The following is a 21,248-nucleotide window of genomic DNA, read 5'->3' as shown; positions in this document are numbered from 1 at the left end:
AGCTAGTCTGGCAATTCCTATGGTCCTGCATGGGCCTTTTATGACACAATCAACTTCAAGTAGTCAAGTTACCGTATGGTATTATGTTGTGTTTCATTTATTTTGTATGCATGATTCAAAAGCAGAAACTGGATTCACACTGGCAGCACACTGCCATACATTTTTGGAGAGTGTATTTTTTGATTGTTGCAGTCTGTTGAAATCATTGGGGTGCAGCAGCAACTGAATTTACATGGGACCCCTACAAGGTATGTAACAGGTAGGGTTACTCATTATGGGTAATTTGGCCCTTAGCCTTTCTACATTTTCATTTTAACATTCTTTTCAGAGCTGTCAGCTCCCATTTTTCCATCTGATCTTGCACCTTTGTGTTTTATTTGTCTAAGTTTAAACTATAAGCCCCCTTTGGCAAAGCCCATGTTTTCTATGTGTTTAAAAAGCATCATGTAAAACTGCCGTGATTTAAGAAGAGTAGATGATAATCTTTTTGAAGCCCCATATTCCAAATCTGTGTTGCATTCCCTGCTTTCATAAATACTGTTTCAGCTCTCATTTTAATTACTTTTATTGCGTGCAACTAAAAAAATAAAAGGACAGAAATGGCTTTGTACTTGCTTTCCTAATTTGTTTAAACAGAAATGTTTCCCACAGAAACCAAGCTGTTCACGCAAAATGTTTTATGTTTCTTCCAGCATATTTGGTCTCAGTCTGTTTGGTCACTAGTTCTCTTTCTCATATAAAGACAATCTTCCGGGGGAAGAGGTAGAAGCCCCATCCCTAGAGATATTTGAAGTCAGACTGGACAAAGCAGGGAACACTCTTTCCCTGGCAGGATGATGACCTGGAGGAAAGGTCTTTTCCATCTTGAATTTCTATGATTTGTTGAGCCAGATTCAAAGACAATGTGTAAGATGCATCATGTAAGCTACACAGTAGTAAGTACATGTGAATCTAAGGGCACGTCTTCACTACCCGCCGGATCGGCGGGTAGCAATCAATCTATTGGGGATCGACTTATCGCGTCTAGTGAAGACGCGATAAAATCGATCCCTGATCTCTCTGCCGTCTACTCCGGAAATCCACCGCGGCAAGAGGTGGAAGCGTAGTCGACGGCAGAGTGGCAGCGGTCGACTCGCCGCCATCCTCACAGCCAGGTAAGTCGACCTAAAATATGCAACTTCAGCTACGCTATTCACATAGCTGAAGTTGCGTATCTTAGGTCGGATCCTCCCCCCCCGTAGTGTAGACCTAGCCTAAGAGTTTAGATTGTACTTGGACTACCTGCCTGTGCAAGGGTATCAGGAGGAACTGGGAGAACCTACACCAGCTATTCAGAGACCTGTCGTGGCATTTAGGCCCTGGCTATAGCACTGGGACTGCGCAGGACTAGCATTGCACATGACCACAGCTCCACCTACAGCTGGAAGGAACTGCACACTGCCTCTCAGTATAGGATATAGTGGCTGGCGTGTCCCCACCTCATGCTATGGAATTCTGGGAGACACAATGCCACCTAGAGCTCCTCTGGGGAAGTGCAGCTCTTCGCCATCCACAACACGGGCTGGATTCCACCCAAGGTATTTGTAAATAAGAGGTACGCCTTATGCACCCTAATCTCACAAGATGGCTCACTGACATTGGACTGGCTGTTGCAGCTGCTGCAGATCTTGCAATGGTACCATTAGACTCTGACTTAGAGTGAGTTTGTGCCAAAGGGATCTGACAGTAACTGCAACTCTCACAATGCCCTAAGAGGAACGCTGTGTGATAAGGAGAATTTAAAGTTAGAATTATTGGTGACAAGGCAGTATCGATGGATATTGATTCAGTCTGGACCCAAGTATCTTATCCACCACTATATGAGTCCAGCCATAAACAACACTGGTTTGTGGAACACTCTGAATTTCCCTCCCCCGATAGATATTTGCAGAGTTTTCTAACTGATGATTTTTTTTATCATACTTTTGCCCAGAACAACTTGCATGATGACACATGGAAATAACTTAGGACCACAATCTAGAGCAGATGTGAATAGCCACAGACATCTCTAAACAAAATCTAACTGTACACATACAAAGAGTGCGCACCAGTAGATCCTTACTTTGCCCTAATCTCCCCGCTTCTGTTATCCCTTCTGAAGTGAGCTAGGACTGATAAAAAAATACCAATATCAGTCACATTCAGAGCAGTATCCTAAGACCTATTTACAAAGCTAAAGCTCCCTGCTGACTGCTGGCAGTAAAACACACAGAGAAGAAACATATCCAATTCCTCGCCACCATCCAGAGCTGCTCCAATATTATAGTGAGTGCAGGGTGGGTAGAATGGAAGGGGGGAGGGAGAATACTAAAACAAGCCCTAAATTGGTCAGGGGCAGATATGGTTGCCATGTACACCAAGGAGAGGCTCAATGGAGCAGAAAAGGAAGAGAGAACAGAGAAGGAGCTGGGTGATGGGCGAAGCCTGGAGGTTTGGCTCAGCGAGTCAAGGAAAGACATGGTTGAACCCACTGTGTAGGATTTTCCAAAATGAACGGTAATCAATAAAACAAAATGTCATTTTACCTACACAGTGAGGCATGATATTCCCTTAGTTGGGATTGGGAATGTTGTGATCCATTATTATTTTAAGTGATTCTCTTTTTTCTTATATTGAATAAACTTCCCTTAGCTAAGGCATTTTCAAGTCTTACACTTTTTTTCAGGACAATTTCACTGCGGCATGTTTTCAAAGGGAAACAGCCTCTGACCTCTGGTGAGAGGCAAATGATAAGAAAAAGACAAGTGACCTGGTCCAAGACATCTTCTAGACACTGGCTGTGATCAGTAGGGGTCTGGAAGAAGCCACCTGAGCAGAGGCAGTGGCAGGATTAGGACATGAAGGTAACAACAACGGTGTGTTAAGAAAAACAATGTGTATTATGAACCTGATTCTGACCACATGTTCACTAGTGTAAATCAGGAATAACCCCAACTGAAGACAATGGAGTTATACTTGTGTATCACCAGTGTAAGTGATATCAGAATTAGTCCATTGTCCCCATGATCCAGCAAGGAAACTTAAAGGAAACCTACAATATTCTTAGTTATTTCTCACATTCTGTTAGTGAACAAGCTAATGGGCCAGATCCCTAGGCCCAACTGAGCAGTGTTCAACTCATGAATATCTGGGATGTGGGAGGTTGCCTCTCAGGCATCTTTCCACTCTCCTTATCCTTAACCCAACCACAGGCTCCCAGCATAATGTAGAGCAGCCTTCAGCAACAGCAAATCTCAAGGACTGCTTTGCCATCTTGGAATTGCTGGAGGGCATTGTGCTCCAGTTCCACCTCCTCCTAGCCCTGGCAATGTCCTCAGCCCACCCAGGAATGCCTACTATTCCTGGGGTTGGATGGGTGGATGACATAGTCCTGGCCATTCCAATTTACATCTCTGAAGGATGTCTCTACATCTGGGGAATTTCTGGCTGCACTAGCAATGTAGCTGTCCATTCCCTTTGTGCTTCTGGATCAACACAAGGATCTGGCCCAATATACCTTAGTCTCTAATTAAAATGACAATGTACTGGAAATCTCTTCAGCCGTAGGTTAAGCCAATTTGTCTTGCATCTGTTTATTGGCCGATTGAGAGGTTCACTTGATTTGATAAACATCCAATTTAAACTTAATGTATTTTAAGTTAAATCTACCATTTATATATTTATTTTGCCATACTTTAGCAACTGTCTTTGGCCTGCGTCTGGCACCCTTCCTATTGCTGGGAGAGCAGCAAGGAGGGTGTTTTCTTTTACTGCAGCCATTCCTTGGCTACTCCAGATTACAGTTAATTTGGCAAGCCGATTTGTCGAAAAGGCACACCCTGTCTTGGAACTGAATCTATCCGGGGGGTTAGTAACACAGGATCTCAATCTCCACTGTGTCCTCTGTCACTCAAACGTCTGCTGACAGACTAACTTGAGCTTGCACCCTCTCAATATTGTATCTATTCCTAACCCCCTCTCCTTGTTATTAGCAAACAGATCTTCACGCCCAGTTCATTCAGAATGGGGGTCTACCATCAACACCTCTTTCCATCACACATCATTGTAGATTCCCAACCTAGGGAGTGCTAAAATACAGTGGACTGTAATGTCTTGCCTTTTAAAAATCTGGAGACATCCTGAAGCTGAGGTATACTATCCTCTTGGTATCCACAGCATTTCTCCAGCTGCTGAAAGGCATCCAGGTACTGCTTACAGGCGTGGGTAGGATAGAGGCTGCTCAGCTTCCTGTAGACTTCCCTCCTGAAAGAACAACAACCCTTAGTTCATGTCCTTTACTAGGAGCAGCACCTCCTCTCCCTGGCTTCAGAACCAGAGCTATTCACACAGGCAGGGCAGAGAGGGTATCTAACACCAAGCTGAGCTCAGAAAAAATGATGCTCTGAAGCTGAAGCCTGGATGGAGGCTGCAGGGTAGGATTTTTCCAGGAGTTGGGCACAAAATGAGGAACCAGATATGGGCCTCGATCTTGCACTTGACTCTGCCCAGGCAGATCTTGGTGCCTGTGTGGAACCCCATGAACTGTTCAACTGTAAACGGGCACCCAGAGTTCCCTATTCAGGAAAGCATGAAGTATGTGCATAAAGTGAAGGATATGCTTCAGTGCTTTCTTGCATCAGGGTAGAGTGACCAGAGGGCAAGTGTGAAAAATCGGGACAGGGACTGGGGGGGGTAATAGGTGCAAGATACCACCCAGGCAGCTCTGAATGCAAGATGGAGATGTCCATTACCTCAAATTTTGGAGGTGTTTAGCTTATTGTAATAAAAGGTGCTATATACAATTATATAAAATTAGTTGGCAGTGCATGGAATCTAGGGCTTTGGTTTGGGCCCTTCTCATGTATTTTATTATTTCATTTTAAAGGCCCCACTTTCAAAATATATTTAGCTATTGCAAAATAAACAAGCACTAAAGTGATGGCAGGGAAGCTTATAGAAATGGTTATATTTATTCACACCCAGCTCTGGGGTTCTAACAAGTGTATAAACAGTATTTTATGAAAATTGAGATCATTCTTGGAAATACTGACTAAAGAAAATGACTTTCTCTTGTTTTTGTATTGTACGTTTTTTGCTGCTATTGTTGCTATGGAGGTGATAGCCAGTATCTTGTAAGGGTGTCATTCCATCACATAAACTTCTTATGTTAGCGTGGGTGTAATTGGGAAAAAAAGAAACAGACGTAGACAGTGGCTGTTGTCAGTATTGTAAAAGCTGCATGAGCTGTTGTCAGTATTGTAAAAGCTGCATGAGCTCCATCTCCACAGAGAAGACAGGAAAAGTTTAGGAGAATAAGAGGCCAGATTTTGCCCTAACTTATTTCCCATAGAATACCATTGACTTTAATGGTATTGTATAGGGTGAAAAGCAGCGCATCAGTCCAAGATTGCTCTCTGTACAGTCTTATCTAGACTTGTGGGAAGAATCTGGACATACTTACTTCAAAGAGTGACTTTACTGTTAATACTAGCACCAAAGCTTAGGCAGGATAGGAGACTAGAAATGAATGTGACCCAAAACTCCAGGTCCAAATATTCTTCTTCAACTTTGGGCAAGTTTGTGTCTTGATAAGATGCTGGATGCCCTGTCCCTTTTCTCTATGGGACTAATATTGGTCATTTTGTTTTAAAACAAAACAAACTTTAAAGTCCAGGGACCACGGCCTCAGCCAGTGTAAATAGACACAGTCAATGAATTTTATCTAATTGTGTGGATGAGGCTTTGGCCCACCGTGTATTTTGTAGCCACGTCTCTTTCAGCACCATTTGTCTGCATAATTATCACCATCAGCCTAGAAGAGGAGAAGCCACTAGATAATGGCCTTTTAGTATAGGGCTTGGAGGAGGAGACATGGAGGACAGAAGCCCCACAGAGAAAGAAGTTGTTGCCAAGATACTTTGACATGGGAGGAGCCATTTTTTGGCCCCTTTCTTCTCCATATGGTTTATTCTTACTCCCTGGTTGGTTGACAGAAATGGGGAATAACATAAAAAGAATGAATATATCTTGTGTGGGCATAAATACCTCGGTTCACATGTGAATGCAGCTATTTGTACAAGGAGCAGGCGTTCTCCAAACCATTGTACAGAGCACATGAATAAGGATGAACTAAGCAGCTGGAAATTCAAATGAATATTTGGGAGCCCTGTATTCAGCCCGCTCTAGCTGTAGGGACCAACGATGCTGAAGGGCCAGTGCTGGCCATCCCCACCCTAACAAGAAGGGTGGGAAGAGCAGAGTGCAGAGTGGGGGGATAAGCAGAGGAACCTGATCCTATAGCAGCCCCTCAGACTGCAGTCCACACTCTGAGAAGACAAGGCGAAGCCCTGCAGAAGAGTTTGTGATCCTGCCTTCGGAAGCCTACGATCAGCAGCAAAGGGACATTCCCTGTGTTGAGGCTGCTTTACCTCTAGTTATCACCAGGGGGTGGGACTTCTGGTCACCTGTGTTCAAGAAAGATTAATGCAAACTGGAACAAGTGCAGAGAAGAACTGCGAGGATGATCGGGAATGGAGAGCCTAACATGTGAGAGGAGACAAGGAGAGCTTGGCCTCTTTAGCCTAGCAAAACAAAGGCTGAGGGGGAATCTGACTGCTCTCTATAAATGCATTGGGGGGTAAGCCCCATGGAAGGAGAACAGCTATTGAAGCTAATGGACAATGTTGGTACAAGAACAACTGTGTATAAACTGACCATGAACAACAGGCTGGAAATTAAATGAAAGTTTTTACCCATCAGAGGGTGAGGTTCTGGAACAGCATCCCAGTAGCAGTTGTGGGGGCCAAACACCCTAACTCGTTTTAAGGTGGCGCTTGATAAATTTATGAATGGAATTATATGCTGTGGTTTCCTGTGACAGCACGGGACTGGGCTTGACCCAGCAGATCCCTTCCAGGCCTATGTTCCTATGAATTCTGCTTACAAACCAAGTAGAAAGGGGCTGAGTTAGAAAACAGAAATTACAGACTTTTAAATATGCTTACTTTACTTTAAATATACTGTACAAAACTTTTAAATTTTTTTTAAAAATAGACCAATACTTCCCTATTAGAAAATTTAAAATTGTGTTTACACTTACAATAGAGACAAGTTTAAAATTAATTGTACGGGTTGCTCTAGAACTAAGTTTAGTATTACATATGCTTTTACTGCAAACAGTTTCCTTTTTTTAGAAAATTAGAAGCACTGCAAATAAAAAAATATCATATTTTATTCTTAGACCATAGAGAGAAGAAACAGTGGGCTTCATTTAGTATTCTCAGCTGTTGTGCATTATTGATCTGCACTGCCCAGCTGCAGTGTTGCAGCCAGAGGTGGCTACAATTCAGTGACAGGACAACAGAACTGTGTACACATAGGGCTCAATTCTGCAGTCCTTACACAGGCAAAATTCCCACTGCTTCAGTGCTCAGCTTTTCTAGGTTTGAAAGCCGTGGAAAGCCGCTCCCTAGTCAGCTGTCAGAGGCAGAGGAAATGTTAACCTGCTTTGAAGGCGGAACCTCCTAACACCAAACCCCTCCACAGAGAGTTTCAGAGCTGCCCAGGCGGCGCCGCTGGTGAGCTCAGAAACATGTGCTCCTCTCCTTCCTTCTGCACTTCCTTCTCTTCTCATTCTTTGGATTGCCTTCAAAGACCCCAGACCACGAGGGGGAAAGCGGAGAAAGTCCATCCTGAGCTAGGCTGTAGTCACTTCCCTGTGTGATCAATGGTTTGTGGAAAGATGCGCCACCCTTAGATGACTGGGATGGGTTTTTAAAATTCCCTGGGACACAGAAGAGTGCTGGAGTTGCTAGAGAAAGTAGAAAATGGTCCTTCCAAACATTTTTTCCCACAGAAAATGGCTTTTTGAATCAATGAAAATGTTTGAAAAAAAAATCTGTTTTTCTCAAAATTTGAGGGGATATTAATAAAAAACCTGAAAACCAATTTTTTAAAAACAAAAAACCCCTACCCTGTTTCCCCGAAAATAAGACAGTGTCTTATATTAATTTTTGCTCCCAAAGATGCGCTAGGTCTTATTTTCAGGGGATGTCTTATTTTTCAGAAATGAAAAATGCCTTATTATCGGTGGATGCCTTATTATCGGGGAGGTCTTATTATCGGGGGGATGCCTTATATTACAACGAGAGGCAAAACTGTAAGTAGGCCTTATTTTCGGAGGATGTCTTATTTTCGGGGAAACAGGGTACATTTTTAAATTATAAGCTGAACAATTTCAGTTACTGAGAAAGAGAAATATATATCTATACGCACTCAGTGGTAGGTTTTAGACAAAATGCTAAAAACATACCATTAGTCTGACCCAGTATGGCCATTCTTATGTTCTCATAACTGCATTCAAAAAAGAACTAGATAAGTTCATAGAGAATAGGTCCTACAATAGCTATTAGCCAAGATAGTCAGGGACAGAACCCCATACTCTGAGTGTCCTTAAACCTCTGACTGCCAGAAGCTGGAACTGGGTGAGAGGCAATGGATCACTCAGAATCAGTAGCATAGCTGGGGGGGAGCGGGGCAGTGGCAGCTCCCCCACTGAGCATCTTGGCCCCTTTTTAATTTTTACTCACCCGGCGGCACTCCAGGTCTTCGGCGGCACCTCAGCGGCGGACCCTCACTCGCTCTGGGTGTCTTCGGCGGCACTGAAGGAAATGCTGCCGAAGACCCGTGGAGCGAGTGAAGGTCCCACCGCTGAGGTGCTGCTGAAGACCCGGAGCGCCGCCGGGTGAGTAAAAGCACCGCCCCGTCAGTAAAAGCGCTGCAGTGGGTGGCGCCTTTTTTTTTTATTCTCCCCCTGTTCCCTCCACCTGGCTACGCCACTGCTCAGAATTACCCTGTTCCGTTCATTCCCTCTGAAGCATCTGGCACTGGCCACTATCAGACGACAGGATATTGGGCTAAACAGACCATTGGTCTGACCTCATGTGGCCAAAAATCAATGACAATTTGATTTTCATCAAAAACATTTTGTAAGATGAAAATTATTTCCTGACCATCTCTAGTACCTCCCCTAGATAAAATGTATTCAGAACACTAAGGATACACCTGAGAAATGTAGGGTCTGATCCAACTCCCATTACAGGCAGTGAAATGATTCTTACTAACTTTAGTGGAGTTGGATCAGGCCCTATTTAGTGTGGGAGGAGGAAGGTGATAACTATTTTAAAACGGAATATTCTTTGTAAATACTAAAAGCTAGTAAAAATCTGGATTTCTAAAACTGAACCTTGATCTGAATAGTGTTGTAAATTAAGTGCACTGTAAATGCACGCATGCTGAGAGCATATGTGTGCTGTTTCTTTAAAATGACAGGTGAGGGCTGTGAAAGATTCTAGGCAGAATCTTGACAGTGAAGCAGTGGGAAAGACAGCTGGGACAGCTTTAGGGATAATGCTGTTTCCTTATTCTAATCAAGTTCCTTGTTCTCTGTTAGAAGAAGGTGACTGTCTGCCTTTACTATTGTCACATGACATATGTCTCAATATCTTTGTCCTCTGTTCTCCCTTTTCCTGGGCAACTTCTTCCCAGTAAACATCTCCCCATTTGCTCCCATGACCGTTCCGTTTATGCCTCTGCAATAACTATGCCTGACAACATAGATTGTCCAAGCCCTGTTTTTGGAAGCTGAGATTTCTGCTCTTGTTTTCATTTTTATACACATGTTGCTACAAACTAAAGGCATCCAACAGCTCTTCAGAGCTAACATCAAGGGACTTCACAGCATGTTAAAAAATTTCCCCTTTGGTTTCCCTGTATCCATATTAAGTTGTGTTGTAATGCAGCTGACCTCAGCACACAGCCCTAGGGAGCTACAGTAACAACTGTGAGATCTAATTTTGGAATTTGGGTTGCTGGGGCTAACTGTGTTGAGGAGATAGATAGATACCCCCGAAAGGCCTGTTCCATTTACCACTGTGGGAATAGTTCTAGATGGAGAATGGCTGCCGTGATGGAGGTTGGCAGAAAAAGGGGAAAAACAGGAAAGAACACAAAATTTAATTTTCTTAAATACAACATTCCCACACACCAGAACATGCCAATATTGTTGGCTGGTGAGAGCCGTCATGCACATGATGCTAAGGACTTGAAAGGCATGTTACTACTTTTCAAAGGTTATTTGAAAATCTAGCTTGTGAAAATAATAGAAGTTGGATGAGTAGGATATGATGTTCCTTGGTAGTTATCCGGTGCTCATTTTGCAAATTCTAAGGCCCAATGGATTTTATTTAAAATAAAACACTCTTTCAGAGAGGAAGGATGACCTTGTTGCTGAGGTGCTGGTTGGGGACTTGGGAGATCTAGGCTCAATTCCTGGCTGTGCCCTGTAAGACCTTGGGCTAATTGTCTAATTTCTCACTTTCCCATCTGTAAAATGGGGATAATAATTTTTCCTTTCTCCCACCTTTTGTCTGTCTTGTCCATTTAGATAGTCCCTACCCAGAAGAGTGTACAATCTTCAACTATGTGTACATGCAGTACTTAGCACAGTGGGGCCCTGATCTCAAGTGGGACCACAAGACATTCTTGTAAAACAAGTAACCCATAACAATAATTATTGCTATATAGTGTGATTTTTGAAAGGCAGCTAGGGAAGATGGAAGGAGGTGGACAAGAAATCAAAATTCCCCTTTCTTCCGAAACCTTCATCCATTTCTGAAGTTGGCAAATGTCTTCTAGGTTTAATGAATTTCTTGCATTATTTTTTTGTTGCAAATCCCACTGGGGTTTTTGCACTGGGATAGCTACAATGAGGAAAACACCAGGGGAAATGGGCTGCACTGGTGTGAAAAGTGACTTTCTCTAGTGTGGCTTGCCCTGGGTTCATCTGAGATCATGAAGCTTTTTTATTGTAAGTTAAGACCATGTTTATTCAGAGAGTGAGTCAACTTAAAAAGGAACATTTTTAACGTAAAGGGAAACCTGTGCTGTGCACTGGGATTAGAAACATCCCTCACCCCATAAATTGCTAGATAGATGCACTCCCTTGCACTACTATCTATCTCAGCATGTATATATTAAGAGCACACCTTTGCATCGGTTCTAGCATATATAGGGGAGGAAAGAGGAGAAGAGAAAAATTCAGATGGAAAAATGGTGTGTGTGTATATGTATATACATTTGACTACACTGATTTTTCTCATCCTTCCCACTTTCACATGGCTTTTCACTTTTTGCTCCATCTTCACCCTTTTTTTCCCCACTGGATTATTCTTTCTCCCCTTCTCTCTTCTTTTTTCACACTAGCCCCTAAGTAGAACATGAACCAGATAATGTTCAATTTTAAGTTAAGGACATAGGAATTGCCATGCTGGACTGACCAGTGGTTCAGCTAGTCCAGCATCCTCTCTCTGGCAGAGACCAGTAACATGATTTCAGGCCCCTATGTTTATAAGGAACCAAACAAAAACCACAGACTCAAATCCAGATCTGGATCCAGATCTGAATTTTCTGGCTTGGGACCAATCTCTTTTAAAGATTCTGAAATGCTCAGTTAACATGTATTTGATCATTTTTCAGTCTTACACGCTTCCAGGTTCTGGTCAAGACAGGAGCTGCCAAAAATACCTTGCGAGAAACAGTTTCGTTTTATTTCCAGCCCAACCAGAAGCAAAAGAAATCTTAAAAAAGCACTTGTTCTCCTGAGTTTTCCAGACAAATTTTGCAGATTTTCAAGAGTTCTGGATAGTATGGTTAAGTAGCCAAACTTTTTAGTGTCTTTTAACTGAACCAGAACTCTGAGGGCTAGATCCACATCCCTACTAAGTCTGCTTTGTGCTGCTTTGGTCCTAAGCTCCACACCTCCTACCAACATCACAGGGGATGTAACAGCCCCTTAGCCAGTGCAATTTAGAGCAGCCCTGAGGTTGTTCCAACCTGCCAGGGATCAAATTTGCCTCTGCTACCTTGGAAACTGGGTGGGGGCAGAAAGAGGGGCCACAAATGTAGCAGAAAGCCCCCCTCACTTAGGTGCACCAACCCTGAGCCTTTTGTTGTATTCTCACCACTTAATGTAACCTGGAAATAGATTCAGAGGTCTATTCACCCCTCAGTGCAGGTATGTAACTCCTCTTAGCAACACCAGGAGTTACACTTGCATGGGGAGAACAGAATTCTGCAAAATGAATAACAAGAAGGGATAATTAATACATCAATTAAAATGAGAGATGTCAAATATTATTTGAAAATATAGGGCACTGTTGTGCACTTCTTGCACCTCTGAAATTCCCTTGGGTTTCAGTGGAATCACCCCGTGACTTGTCATGGGGCAGGATATGAAAAATATACTCACCAAGTAGCAGTCTCCTGGACAGTGTACTCAACTCGAGGCAAAGGGTCTCCTCTTTAAAGAGAGAGAGAGAAAAAATTATGTAGCTGACTTGAGTTCTAGTTTCAAGTATAATTTTCTTTATATGCCTCAGGACTATTTGCCATACTAAAATAATTACAAATAATAAATAATCATCCTGAAGGATTCTAAAGGGTTTTATGACCCAGGTGTCCTAGGCTCCACCAAATCCCCAGGGATGGTGCAAACAGTGAAATACTGTAAAGGATGGACCACTTGATGGAATGTAGAGGAAGCAATGCTGTATTATTTCCCGTTCCAATTGCTTAGCTGCTGGAAGACCATCAACAATTATACATCAAGTGGGTTTATAGGTATATTGTGCATATTTCAGCATTAACTTCCCCTCTGTAGTTGTATCTACCATCAGAGAAGGAGATAATTCACAATACTAGTGAGGGAACTGGCTGACTAGCCACAATGTATGGTGGCTGTCATTAAGCAGAAATCTCCCAAGGTTCAGGGTTTCTCTTGAGTTCTTGGGCACCATGTGGCTCACAGCTCAAGGTGCATAGAATGAATTTCAGTGTCCACAAGAACAAGCCCCCAGACTTCTCTTCCACTCCCATGTGTTTTTACACAGAAAGGCAAGAAAGTGTAAATTGTTCATTTGAGGATAAGTCCATCTTTTTTTTTTCTGTAGGACATGCACAAGTCCTTGTCTACCTGACAGGTTTATTAAGGTACATGCCAAATCCTGGAAGGAAGATACTCTCATCCTATAATTTAAATGAAAGAATCATGTAGAGACCATTTGCACCCTAGAATTAAATGAAATTATGCAGAGCTAAGTGAGGTGTGAAGGCAGCCCTGAAGTTAAATATTAAATTAATTTTCATTGTATTCTGAAATGTTCCTGATTTGTATGGGATGTGTGTTTCTGTGATTAACTCAGTTTTCCAACAGATGGCACCACAGACCATTGGCCTAGGATTAAGTTACATCAACCATAAAGCTGCTTACAGGTGAACAAAATCAGACTACTTACTGCGAGAGCACACAAAATGTGAGTGAAACTGATTTAGAACAAGCAGTTTTCCAGTGGTGCTGCACTTACTCTCTGTAGTTGAAGGCCAGGTCTGTAAAGAAGGCTCTCCGTTTCCTGTACTCTGGGTCAGTGTAGCCCTAAATTGGGAAATAATTTAGCATCACTCTTACATCAGGACAGTGATGGGCTTGAATGGATTTGCTGACAGAAACATTCAAAACTAACAGGCCTGAATTTGATTGTTTCTTCTATTGCACTCTCTTTGTGGCAAGGAATCATGGGAATATTACAGAGTGAGCCAAATTCTGCACTTAGTTACACCCATGAAATCTCACTGACTTTGGACCTGTTCCTAAACAGGAATGTAGCGTACTTTGGTCACAGCTAAGCATGAAGCTATAGTAGGTTTGAGTAGTGATCATTATACAGAATGAAAGGCACAATTTAAGTGGGAGAGTTAGAAACTAAGCTCATGCCATTGATTTTCTGCTTAGCCATTGTGAAAAGGGACTATGTTGATGTGAAATTGTATGCTAGGAGACGTTGCTATAGGATACGGGTTGTTAAGTGAAATTGTAAGATGACATGTGTCTCTGGACAAAGACCAAAAGAACTTATAGAATCATAGAGTCATAGAACATCAGGGTTGGAGGGGACCTCAGGAGGTCATCTAGCCCAACACCCTGCTCAAAGCAGGACCAATCCCCAACTAAATCATCCCAGCCAGGGCTTTGTCAAGCCGGGCCTTAAAAACCTCTAAGGAAGGAGATTCCACCACCTCCCTAAGTAACCCATTCCAGCGCTTCACCACCCTCCTAGTGAAAAAGTTTTTCTGAATATCCAACCTAAACCTCCCCCATTGCAACTTGAGACCATTACTCCTTGTTCTGTCATCTGGTGACCCGAAACACAGGACTCCTGAACGGAAGTTCCATTAGTCTGCTCATTTGGAACTTTTGGGGGTTGAATTTGAATGATCATAGGTTCGTTGCTATGGGGAAAGGGAGCTGGATCGTGGAGGAGGGCGGGAAGCTGGACTGTGGTCAGGAAGGGAAGCACCACCAGACTCTCATAAGCTCAGGCTTTCCTTCTGGGAGTAAGTAGAAGGGTTACTGAAAGCTATTGTTATGTTTAATTTGGTTAAATAAAAGTTGAGTAGTTTTTCCACACATAAAAGTCAGAAGTGTCGTTAGTTGGTGGGTTTTGAAGAGATCTGCAAGGCCCGCAAAATAGAGTTAGGAAAAAGCAGACAGGATCTTCCGCTTATCACTGGCAAGGGTCGTGACAGGAAGCTGAGGGATGGGGGGGGCGGAAAGCCTGTACTAACAAAACAGAAACACCAGTGCTGAACAAAGTGTGCACCTAGGAAAGGGAAGGTCATGATAGCCATTTTTAATTATGAGACATTTAGAGATGGACATATGATATTTTGCTCAAAAGGGGGCAAATTTACATTTGGGTTTTCTTTTTCCTTATGTTTTAATAGAAATCCAGCTCTTCCAGTCAGGTCTTTCCAATTATTCAATAAATATTAAAAACATGTGAAATCAAATCCCTTTCAGGTTTACATTACTTTTGATATAATAAGAATCATATCTAAATTCTGGCTCCATATTAACACAACTAATAAAGCAGAGCTGATCGGTATCACTGTGCAAATATTTATTACTGTAAAATATTCAACATTTATTGGAACCATTTTTCATTTTAAGGGCCAAACTTTTCCTTTAGGGTTATGATCATGAATACGACTGTAGTCAATGAGAGTTGTGCACATTTAGCTGAGGGAAGAATTTGACTCTGAGAGCATGTTATAATCTCTGTGAGCCAGGGAAGTATTATTATCTCTTTCAATGGGACTGCTCACATGTGTAAAGTTACCAATAGATGTAAAGACCATAGGATCAAGACCTAAAATAAGGCAAGATGCAGAAGGTTGGGGCACAGGAACACATTGTTATGTTAGACCAGCTGAGCACATGGTTAATATGTTGTAATTTGGGGGTGGCAAATGAACGAGAGGTTTCTTGTCTAGAAAGTGAGACCTGATCACGTGCTAAAGGCCTTTCCTGAACAGGGATGCACTTAACCATGTACTTAAAGTTAAACGTGTGCTTAAGTGCATTTCTGAATGGGGACTTGTTGTAATAATTGGGCCTACAAATGTACCTTAATTGCAAGCTCAACTGTGGGAAAGTGAATGAAAGTTTACAAAATGTTCCAATCACATATAATGATAAATGTTGACAGGGAAAGGTGCAAAAGGGAGCCAGAAAGACTGAAGTAACCGCCTCCTCCCCCTCAAAAAAAAAAGAAAAAAAAAAAAAAAGGCCACTGATATAACTCAAGGATTATATTAAGATCATGGCTGGTAAGCAAGAGAAGTGTGGATCTGGACATTAATTAACCAAAATAGCTGTGTCAGAAATTAGGCTTAGTTGGTGAACAAAATAATGAGGGGATTCTGCCCATCACTCCCTCAAAAAGAGATGTTGTGGGGGGAAATTAGGAGCATGCTGGCTAACTGAAAAATGGGAGAACCCGAAAGAGTAAGCTTTACCATCATGGCTGCCATCCCCACTGTTTCCTGGGACCCTGAATCTCCTGTAATACTTTTGGGCTTTCCTTGTACTGATCCTGAGAGACGGTTCTTACCAGACTGGGCCAGAGAGAAGGACCCAGATGACATCACCACCTCCACTGACAGAGACTGAATCCCAAACCCCACCTGGGATGTGAGACTGTTCTCCACCTTGCCCCTTCTTGTGTCTTTTTCCTTCCCCACTTTATGTCTTCTCTTTCCTATCCCTCTCCTTTTTTCTTTTGTCTAACAAGAGTCTGACTTAGCTGGCCAAGACTATATTTTGCACACTGCTGTAAGCCTGTGACCAAAAAGGCAAATAAAAGCAATGCCTTAAACAGCCTGATGCTGTACAGGTTTGCCACACCTCAGAGAGCCTAATAAGACCGTGTGCTGTGCCAGTGTTTTTCAAACAGTGATACTGCATGTGAGAGTCAACACCAGGGACAAATATTGCATTTTCTATCTTTGCTATTCTCTACTTTCCCCTTTTGTGCGTGCTTGTCTTGTTGTGTCTTCTAGGAAACAGCATCCGATTTCAACATCAATGGCACTAACAACAACTCCAGCCCATCTCAACTAACTTTTTTCCCTTTCCCCATAAAAGGACAATTATTACCATCTAAGACACTGTCAGACAAGGGGGATTTTCCTTCTAAAGACACTCTACAGCTAAAGGGAAAGAGAACAAGGGATACTGTTAAAAGGAAAACCTTACTTAATACTTTACCTTTCAAATTTTTTAAGTGTTTTTCCTTTTTTTCTCCTGTATCTTTATTAAAGGGTTAAAACTATTTTAATGGCATGTTTGCCATGATACTAAGCAGACTGAGATCTCTGTATACTAAACACCAGACCTTGTTTGACACTGCTTAATGTTGGACAGCGACAGGATCATGTTAACACTTAGCTCTTTGGGCCTATTTATTCCATATAAATTAATACAACAGGTCTATAAGATTTTTTATTATTAGGGTACTTCATTCATTCCTAGTTCACTGATGTCCATTGTAAATCCCCTCTTTAAAAGACAAACGTCGGGCACAGAATTGTTTCGGAGGATAGTTTTACAGAGAATTCTTTCTATTGTGCTTCATCTGGACAGCAGAACTAACCAATGTATTTAAATAGTTTCAAAGGTAGACTAATGATGACCTTAAACTTACAGGATGATCATGGTCCAAATCAGGTTCATACTTGGCGATCAGATGGTGGCACTTGTCAAGGTCTCGTATTTTCTTTGGAAACCATGGGACTGTTGGAGACAGCAAAAAATGGTACATTTAAATGGTATAGGTTCAGTACAGGCTTGGGAAGAGACAGAATAAAAACAAACTACTGAGAATAACCACCTCTGCTTTATAGGAGGAATATCTTACACCCCCACGTTACAAATGGTGAACTAAAAATGAGTTGAAAAATTACAAACAATGTCACTGTTCACAGTGACCCAAACCCTGAGGGCCCTACTTAGTTTTCCCCACTCAGGCAAGCTCCATTTATAGTCAGTTGGACATTTGCTTTTGTAAAGGGTGATATTCTTGCATTTAGTCAGGATGCTTGAAGTTCAGTGTGGCCTTAACCAACACTCTCTTTTTTGCATCTAAAATGTTATGGAACAAATAATTGCAGACATGATTATTTGCAAGTGCAGCTGAGGTTATCAAGGTCCCCAATCCTGCAAACACATATGCACATTCTTACTTTTTTAATCTGTGAGTATTCTGATTGATTTTAATGGGACAGCATGTGCTTTTCTGGTTCAGGACCAGAGAACTCAGCATGTTGCAGGATTGAGCTCTGAGTTCATGACTGCATGACAAATAATTGTCTTTACAAAAAGGAGACTGCCTTAATGATGGGTTGCATGTCAATTGCATGAGCTAAGCAACATGAAATCACAGTTTAAGACAGAAGCAAACCTCTCTCCCCTCCGTTCATTGAGAACAGTGCTATAATAACTATCTCTACTCATTTCTCTGACCATGCCACTCCGGTTTTCGCTCACCTTTCCCAGCAAATTCAAGCTTCTTATCTTTGTATTCAAGCTCTCTACATCTCTGCTCTCATCTTCTGCTGCTCCCTACTTGCTCCCTGCCCTCCATCCAAGCTTCCAGCTGAGGTGCCCCATTTGTTTCATTCTCCCATTCACAGTTCCACATTCATGGGAACACCTTCCTTGTTCCTATTCACTCAGTAACCTGCCTTGTCACGTTAAAATCCCCCCTTAAAATTCATTTCTGCAAGACTTCTCACTAGCAACTCACATTTTTTAAAGTTAAACATGTGCTCAAGTGCTTTCCTAAATCAGACTTTGAATGCTGAAAATAGATTATTAAATCAATGGATTAAAAAAATCCAACCTCTGCCCCCCTCCCCCAACGGATAATGTCAGTAAAGCTGAAGAAAAGCTGTGTTATCATTATCATTTCTCTCTCTGGCCCATATTTTCTCCCTCAATAACACCTCACTTTATACAACCCCCATTTTCAGAATTGTTTTCTCTGTCCCAAGTGGCATTTGATTAAAAAGGTGTTACTATGTACAGTTCACTGCATCCAGTATATGCTCCCGACAATAAGGTCCCCATTCAGCAAAGCCTATGTTTAAATTCCATTGTTGTCAATGAATCTTAACTACTTGCTTAAAGATAAACATGTGTGTAAGTGCTTTTCTGAACTGGGCTAAGGCTCTGATTCAGTAATGCACTTATGCATGTGTTTAAGTCTATGCTTATTCATACTTGAACTAAAAAATGTAGTTTGTATTAGCATAAATGAGTGTTATGCACATGCATGAAGCCCATATACCTGTATTCTCTATCGTTTCCTCAGGTTTTGATCATAAATCATTCACTCTTCACCAGCCAATGAACATAAGAATTACCACAAGGGGCTGAGCCCCTGTTCTCTGGCAAAGGCTATTTAGATCGCAGACCACTGTTAATTTCAGGCTGGCTGGTGAGAAGGCTGTTTTTCTTCTAAGAGAACCAGTAATAATACAGAAGGAATATCCTGTCCTTTAGAAATTTAAAAAGAAGAGAACACTCTGTATTCTAATAAATAATAATAATAGCCCTTCTTGTTTATAGAACATCAGCTTTCCTGAATATTTTCTATTTCATATAAAATATAATAACTACTACATGTTGACACACAGAGACAAAATGCATAGAAGTACTATGGAGAATATGACATTGATAAAATCTGTTGCATATTTTGATGTGCTATATTTTCAGAATCATCTAGAAACAGAAGATGCATGAAAAACAGGTGGACCCCAATGCCGGGATGTGTTTTAGGAAGGCTGACCTCTGTGAGGTCATTGGAGCTATGCATGAATATGGGATCTGCTCAGGAACATCACATTGCAGGATAGGAGGCCTAACGTCACATGCATAAACTGGAAACTCTGGACCTAATGAATAATTTAAATACAATTAGACGCATTTGTGGGAGGAGGGGACTTAGCCATTAGGGTACAGGTTCCACACATTGTATACCTCTCTCTTCTCTGATAGTTTTCACATCTTCTGCCACTTTCTTTAAGGAGTTTATAAGGACACTGACATCAGAATTATGAACTTCACATTTGACAAAAAATTCGAGGTCATCAGTAGTGTTCTTGGATTTTTTGGCTTGCCTGGTTTCAAGGTGATGGATTCCAGCTTCAAAAGTCTGCAAAAGACAAAAGTCCACGTGGTGAGAAATCTAAAATCATTAGTGTCATTCATTGAAAGACAGCTCGCTTTAACTGCAGCTGTAATATGTCTTTTAAAAGATAACTGGATAAAGCTTTACAAGAAATGTCAACACCAATTTTTCTTACGCCTAAAATTAACTATCCATTGCGTGTGTGTTTTACTGTGGGAGATGAGCAGTTCTTTCACTCCGGATCCTGCCTTCAGATAGTTTGCATAGAATCTGCTGAGAGAATCCACAGCATCATAACAGCCAGAGGGTCACATTGGCTGAGGGCTCTTCACCCTAGAATCGTTCTCCACCTGAAGGCATCATAATCAGAGAATGGGAGAGGGCAGGGCGGGCTGCTTACGTTGGACAAATACCCCCATACAGCAAGATGGTTCCTCTAAACAGCTGTTCCCATCCCTCTAACCCTCCATCCTCATTTCAAAGTGCCCCTGGCATCCCCCTTCAGCCAGGAGAGCCCCAGCCAACCCCTTTGAGCAGAGAGGTGGTGCTAACATACAGGGGAACAGAAGAGCTGAGAGTCTAGGAAGTGGGATGAGGCAGCTGGCCCATAAGAGGGGGACACGTGCAGAGGCTAGACGGGGTCAGGCCGAGCAGAATCTGAGGGAAGGTACAAGCATGTGAGAAGAGAGGGGAAGGTTAGGGGACAGAGGCAGGGGGCTCCGATGGAGCACAGAAGGGGATGAGGCGAGAGGCAGGGCAGGAGGATGCTGTGGAGGGCGAGGATTAGGAGAGAGGCTGGGATGGGGAGGTTTGTACCTGGAAGACTTTGACTGTCTTGGAGAGCCCGGCCTTTCTAGCATTCCGGAGGGTGAAGGTCAGGATCAGGGTGGCTCTTCCTTCCTCTTCCTCCCAGACCAGGCCCTCTCCCTTACCTAGGGATTCTGTGGCCGGAGTTTCCTTCTCCGCATCTTCTTGGAGGCTTGCTCTCCTGCCTGGGGCGCCCGCAGCATCGGTCTTCATTGTAAACCGGCTCAGGAAATCCAGATCCACCTGTGCAGAGGGAGTTTAGCTCACACCGCCTACAGGCGCCGAGTTTCAGAGAACCAGCCCTTGGCCTCGCCTTGTTCAGTGAGAGCCCCAGCGGAGATCGGTCATAGGCAGCTACGGGGACTATACACCCGCTGCTAAGGGCTGTGGGACAAAACCCTCCCCGGCGTCCTTACAGTGCGAGACGGGTTTGGGGTGGAGGTAGGATTCCCGGTGGGTCTGACACTGGGGGAGCCCAGCAGTGAGTGAGGACCATTTATAGTGCCCGCCCCAGGGAGATCAATGGAAATGCGCTGCGGACACAGTACGCAGGAGACTAAAATAACCCCCCTTCTCATGGTAATTTCAAAGCAGGATCCTGCTGCTCTATTTGAAAGTGTCTTTATTTTCCGCAGTGTTGCATCTTTTTACCGTTTTAGAAATAAATATCTTTTGTTAAGAGGCCAATTGAAATCTGGATTCGGTTTACATCTCTGAATCTGAGCTTCCATGCTTTGTGCGTGGAAAAAAAGTATCCCCCCCCCCCCCGCCCCACACACACACACCTCTCTCTGTCTTTCTTTGCGTTTATTGTCTAACTGGAAAAATCTTCTTTCT

The 21,248-nt window shown here is 42.6% G+C and overlaps 1 protein-coding gene across 1 annotated transcript in view; it reads right to left on the bottom strand.

Annotated features, from left to right (window-relative positions):
- The window catches only part of LOC128829830 (tyrosine 3-monooxygenase-like), a 38,791-nt gene extending 18,167 nt beyond the window's left edge, over positions 1-20,624 (bottom strand). The window contains exons 1-6 of the mRNA XM_054015250.1: positions 20,421-20,624; positions 19,454-19,628; positions 17,118-17,206; positions 13,440-13,507; positions 12,326-12,376; positions 4,136-4,281 (exon numbers count right to left, since the gene is read on the bottom strand). Of these exons, the coding sequence (XP_053871225.1) occupies positions 4,136-4,281; positions 12,326-12,376; positions 13,440-13,507; positions 17,118-17,206; positions 19,454-19,628; positions 20,421-20,624 (733 nt within the window). The remainder of the gene's footprint in view (positions 1-4,135; positions 4,282-12,325; positions 12,377-13,439; positions 13,508-17,117; positions 17,207-19,453; positions 19,629-20,420) is intronic.
- Positions 20,625-21,248: the final 624 nt, after the last annotated feature.

The sequence above is a fragment of the Malaclemys terrapin genome, chromosome 1, assembly GCF_027887155.1.
Source record: "Malaclemys terrapin pileata isolate rMalTer1 chromosome 1, rMalTer1.hap1, whole genome shotgun sequence".
In the NCBI taxonomy this organism is placed as follows: domain Eukaryota; kingdom Metazoa; phylum Chordata; order Testudines; family Emydidae; genus Malaclemys; species Malaclemys terrapin.
This window is presented reverse-complemented; position numbering and strand designations above follow the sequence as displayed.